Source organism: Lontra canadensis, unplaced genomic scaffold (assembly GCF_010015895.1).
Source record: "Lontra canadensis isolate GAN:19392208 unplaced genomic scaffold, GSC_riverotter_1.0 scaffold25, whole genome shotgun sequence".
NCBI lineage: Eukaryota > Metazoa > Chordata > Mammalia > Carnivora > Mustelidae > Lontra > Lontra canadensis.
The window spans coordinates 18,895,026-18,900,644 of NW_022631019.1; the positions used below are offsets into that span (position 1 = coordinate 18,895,026).

At 38.8% G+C, this 5,619-nt stretch overlaps 1 protein-coding gene across 1 annotated transcript in view; it reads left to right on the forward strand.

The window, feature by feature from the left end:
* The first annotated feature begins 1,925 nt into the window (after nucleotides 1-1,925).
* The window catches only part of CNKSR1 (connector enhancer of kinase suppressor of Ras 1), a 7,552-nt gene continuing 3,858 nt past the window's right edge, over nucleotides 1,926-5,619 (forward strand). Inside the window, exon 1 of the mRNA XM_032864036.1 lies at nucleotides 1,926-1,944. Within this exon, the coding sequence (XP_032719927.1) occupies nucleotides 1,926-1,944 (19 nt within the window). The remainder of the gene's footprint in view (nucleotides 1,945-5,619) is intronic.

Sequence of the window (5,619 nt, forward strand, 5' to 3'; positions counted from 1 at the left end):
TACCTACTGTGAGCTCAGCACTAAAGGTCCGTTGGTAAAATGACAGTTTAAAAAAATGGCCTATAGCCACAGGCCTTTTCCAGCCAGGAGTAAGAAATAAAAGAAGGTTGATGATACTTGGAAATTCCTGGATATTTATTTGCTAGAGGAAAAATGAAAGCAAAAATTTGTGCACAGTGCCTTGCCCATAATAGGTACTCAATAAAAAATTATTCCTCAGAGTCTCTTGCCATGGTTTATAGTGTTTTATGAAATTTGTCTTAATTGAAGAAAAGACCAAATATTTCAAATAAGCTTATAGGCAGCTGTGGCCAGTTAAAATATGGGGTTGTACAGTTAGTTCCTAGAATGTTATTTTGCACTAGTTGTCACTTAGAAAGACGGGGTTCCTGTAGATTTTTGGTGCTAAGGGATACTTTGTCATTACGATGAAGTAAGTGTTAAGTGTCAGATAAATAGCACACTGAATAGTTCTTTCTGCTGGTCTGTTTTTTCCTCTTTGTTGTTGTTGTTGTTTTTAATTGTAAAACGTTTATCAATCAAACTATTGTAGCAGCTACAAAATAATTCACCAGCATGACAAAATGGTCAAAAAATAAGTCATCAGCACTTCAAAAATGAAAGCAACTTTTAAGATTTTCTTTTAAAATTGTCAAATATATTTTATGAAGAATTTATAAAAGGGGGAAATGATTGTAATTTATTGTTCATGACTGTTTTTTTTTTAAATAAAGTGAGTTTCAACAACAAAAAAAAAACCTACCCTGAAAATTTTATATTGTTGATTTGGTGGCTCTGTCTGGTTCTATACTGTTTTACTTCATGGGGACGCCTGGGTGGCTCAGTGGGTTAAGCCACTGCCTTCAGCTCAGGTCATGATCTCAGGATCCTGGGATCGAGTCCTGCATCGGGCTCTCTGCTCAGCGGGGAGCCTGCTTCCCTCTCTCTCTCTCTCTCTGCCTGCCTCTGTCTACTGTGATCTCTCTCTGTTTTACTTCATGAACATAAAACAGGGTATAAAATTGGAAACAATGTCATTTTCATTCCCTTATTAAGTGAAACTTTCTGTAATAGAAGTTATTGCTGAGGAAAAGATTATTGAAATATAGGAATTTCTTTCAGCATTTCAAGTTCTCCAATTTTATTTTAAGAATTTATTTATTTATGTCAGAGAGAGCGCACACAAGCAGGGGAAGCGGCAGTCAGAGGGAGAAGCTCCCTGCTGAGCCAGGAGCCTGATGCGAGACTAAATCCTAGGACTCTGGGATCATGACCTGAGCTGAAGGCAGATGCTTAACTGCCACCCACGCGTCTCTCAAGTTCTCCAGTTTTAATGCTTACTCTTTTGCTGTTTTTGTCAGAAGAACTTGTATTGCCTAAAATAAATGATTTTTTTCATTAACCCTTCTATCTCATTAAGATGAAGATTTATCCCAGACTCAGAATGAAACATGGTGAACGTGCCAGGAAGAGTATTATTTCAAGCTATAACTTGAAAGCATGGTTTCCTTTCTATAAATTCAGCTGGCCTGCTTTTTTTCTTGTATAGCTTTTATTATAGATGCCTTCTTCAGAATAAACAAAGTACTGAAGACACAGTGCACTTAGTGGTCCAAAGGAGCAGCAGAGGGAAAGATGGGAGACAGAAAACATTAATGCTACATGTGATCTAGTGACAAATAGGAAATTAGGCATCAGGAATTGTGGCTGCTTCTGACTGCCACCTTGTCCTGGCATAGCCTTTGTAGACAGGCAAATCTGGCTTTCTATTTAGTGATTAATTTTTTTTCATTGCATCTTAAACTATAAATATTTGCATTTACTAGCTTTTTTGTAATCCTTTGCAGTTTACAAAGAACTTTCACTGGTTTTTATGTATCTTTTCAATGGGTTTTACTTAAAACAAGGACTGGTTTCTTGACGAAATGAATAGTAATACACCAGGTAGGGTGGTAATGGTGTAAGGGTTTTAGAACCTAATCTCAGACTCCAGTTGGAGTTTTCTCTAACAACAAAGCTTTATCTTCCTCACTGAAGGACTGACCTCTGGTTGTTTTGGTCTTTTCTTTAAATTCAAACGTTGCTCTCCTAGTCAACCAATCATAGATGTCCTGTGAAATGCAATGTAATGACAGACAGTTGGTTTGTGGTTAGATAATAACTCCTACTTGAGAAAACCTCCCCGCCACACCTCTTGAGGGCTCAGGGCTGTCCTGCGTCTCTTAAAGGCAGTACTTTCTCTTTTGCAATGATTTCTCATTGGTTAGAAGGGAATTGTTTAAAAAAAAAAAAAAAAAAAGATGTCTTTGACTTCACTCTTTCACTTCCTGCTCAGTCCTGGTATTTCAAGCTTAGCTTGTTCTGAACAGAAGTTAGGCAACTTGGTATTACTGAAGGCATCATGGCCTAGCAGCTAAAGGATAGGTTTGCCGTAGCAGATCTATTAAACGCTAGCTTTTGCAAATACCTGCCTAATTAATATGTGGCGTTGGGCAAGTCACTTCATTCTGAGCCTTAGTTTTCTTATCTGTAAAATGGAGATGATACATTGGATGATGATATGTACATTTCAGAATTTTTCTCAGGGTCAGAGATAATGTAGGTAAAGTACCTGGCATAATACCTGGCACATTCAGTTCTCAAATGGTAGCCATTGTTGTTAATTGTGTTCTGATATTGACAATATGCTGAATGAATGAATGGTATCTCAATGAGCCAGGCTTCGTAGCTTTCATTTTTCTCCCCTTTGGGAGAATCTGATGAAGGCGTTAACGTCCTCTCCTCAGGAAAATGTCTGCCTGTGATTTCAGGGGAAACTGGGGATGATGGGTATGTTCATGGGTTTCATACATATATAAGAATTCACCAAACAGTACTTAAATTTAGGTACTTTATTTTACATCAGTTATACTTCAATAAAGTCATTTAAATTTTTAAAAAACTGATCCCTAGGATCCATCTCATATTAATAAAATGAGAATTTCAGTAGGAAGGGTACTCACATTAGTATTTTTTAAGTATTGGTGATTCTAATGTGAAAATGGTAAAATATTACAATTGAAACGGTACTGGTCAGACTGTAGGATAGGCAAAAAGTCATAGTGTAGTAGTATTTTTTTAGATTCGCTTACCTTCTAGCAACCAACAGCACAGACCTGTTTCAGCACCCCACCCCAAACTCAAGTCCCTATCTTCATTTTCGGACTGTTTCTGAGAAACAGAAGACAATGCATTAAATCACTATCAGGTATGTTATTCTAGGACTGGGCTTCTTAAGCAGGAATCCAACAAGGGAATCCAGCCTTGTCAGTGGACCCACTAGAATTATAAGTAAAATTTTGTGTGAATATGACCTCAACCCTTCTGCTCTAATCATATCAATACGGTGGGTCTTCTAGTATTTCAAAGGAATGTCAGTGCCTGTGGCCTACAGTGGGCTGTGGAGAAGAAAATGTTCTTTGAGGATATATTACATGATTATCTGGGTTCACTTTAGGCCAAGCCCTGTCCTTAGAAAAGAAATTTCGTGACTTTAGGATTTCTTTTAGGGACATAGGACCAAAAGAGTCCAATGGGGTGGTAATTAATTACCATCAGCACTAGCTAGCTAGGAGTCCTTCCAGTTCTAAGATGCAATGAGTCAATTCGACATGGAAAATTGCTAATGGAAAGGATTATGAGACTTACAAAGGAAAGTCACACATCCCTGGCCCTCGGTTGAGAAAACAAAACACACAATGTGTCACTATAAATTTCCTCAAAGACACCAAGACATAAGAACCATCACATTCCTTCATCCTTCTGGAACAAACATGATTAGAGAGAACATCTCTAGAATCATACACTAGATCTGGAGAAAGTCCTCTGATCTTAACTCTGTCCACTGAGACAGTTACTGACCAAATCCCTAGGCCAGCCCTACTCAAACACCGAGGCCTTAGGCCTGTTCCTTCCCGTCAGAAATCTCTCTGCCATGGGTCACTATTGGAGCTCAATTCTCACAGAAATCAGCAATACACCGTCCATCCCTTCAGTCTCAGGAGACCCCACCTTTGCTGAGGTGGGTCGGGTTGCTGGTTCCCCTGTCCTTCAACACTTTGAGCCATTTCATTGCCCTTGAGACTTTAAAAGCAGTCTCTCCACTGGGACAAGTGAAGCCCTAAGCATCCAGCACAGAAAGCACTATTGCCCTCTTCAAATGGCAATTGGAAAATTGCCTTTCAAGAAATTAGCACCACTGGGGCACCTGGGTGGCTCAGTGGGTTAAGCTCATGTCATGATCCCAGGGTCCTGGGATCGAGCCCCACATCGGGCTCTCTTCTTGGCGGGAAGCCTTCTTCCCTTCCTCTCTCTCTGCCTGCCTCTCCACCTGCTTGTGATCTCTCTCTCTCTCGTCAAATATATAAATAAAATCTTAAAAAAAAAAAAAGAAAAGAAATTAGCACCACTGTGTACCTGGGACTTTTTTTAGATACTTTTAAAAACTATTGAATTTATGAGTGTTAACTAGCTGGAGTTTAAATAAAAATGTGAAACTACAAAAAAAAGTGACAATGTTTGGTTTCAAAAAAATAATAGCAGAACTATTTTATTTACAAGAATCCTCTCCCAGTTGACCACTGAGCTGGAGGATGCAAATAATGACCCACTCTGCAGGGGAGAAGAGTAAAACCACCTCAAACACATCTGCAGTCCCTGTGTGCCTCTCTCAGCTCTGAATGCTTTCCGTGCATTGACTCACAGAATCCAAACAACCCTGCAAAGTACTTAACATTCTTCACCATTTACAGGTAAAGAAACAGAGGCACCAGGAAGGTAGATAACCCACCCTTGGTCTACAGTTTGCTCAGGATCTGAACTCAGGCTATGAGAGCCCCTTATCTTAGTCACTGCTTCTCACCGCACAGAGCCAAGCCACAAACTGAAGAGAGATCATGCAGATGCCTCGAAGGGCTATTTCGGGGAATGCATCTGCTCTCAGTATTATAACAAACACAGATTCTTCATGTAGAATCCATGGACAGATTTCGTAGGATATCAAGCCCCCTGCAATTTTAGTGTATTGGTATCAATGTACACGTTTTTGGAAGAGGATCTAGAGCTTTCCTCGGATTCTCAAGGGGGTCCACGTCTTCCACCAAAGTTTAAGAACCTGTGGAGGGTAAAAACTAATGGCTAAGTCCCTGTTCAGCCATATAGTTGGTGTAACCTTGGGCAGAGCTCAGAGCCTATGTTTCCTCATCTGAAAATAGAGATAGTAATGTCTACTTCTCCGTAGTAAATATGGGAATGTTTAATCACTATATTGTACCCCGGAAACTAATATAGTACCATATGTTAACTACACCAGAATTAAAATAAGGTAAAATAATGATATCTACCTCCCTGGGTAGTTGTGTTAAATGATATCATTATAAATAATAATATACACAGTCATACCATATAAAACTCATAATAAAATGTATAAAAAGACTATTAAATATCATAAAAAATAGGAGTTGTGATCATGAAACCTATGTTTTAAACTTTTTCCCAACAATATGGTGAATTAGAACCTAAGGGACCCTCCTGATGAAAAAAATTAAAATGTTGTATAAAGGAGGGTTGGTTTTTTTTTTT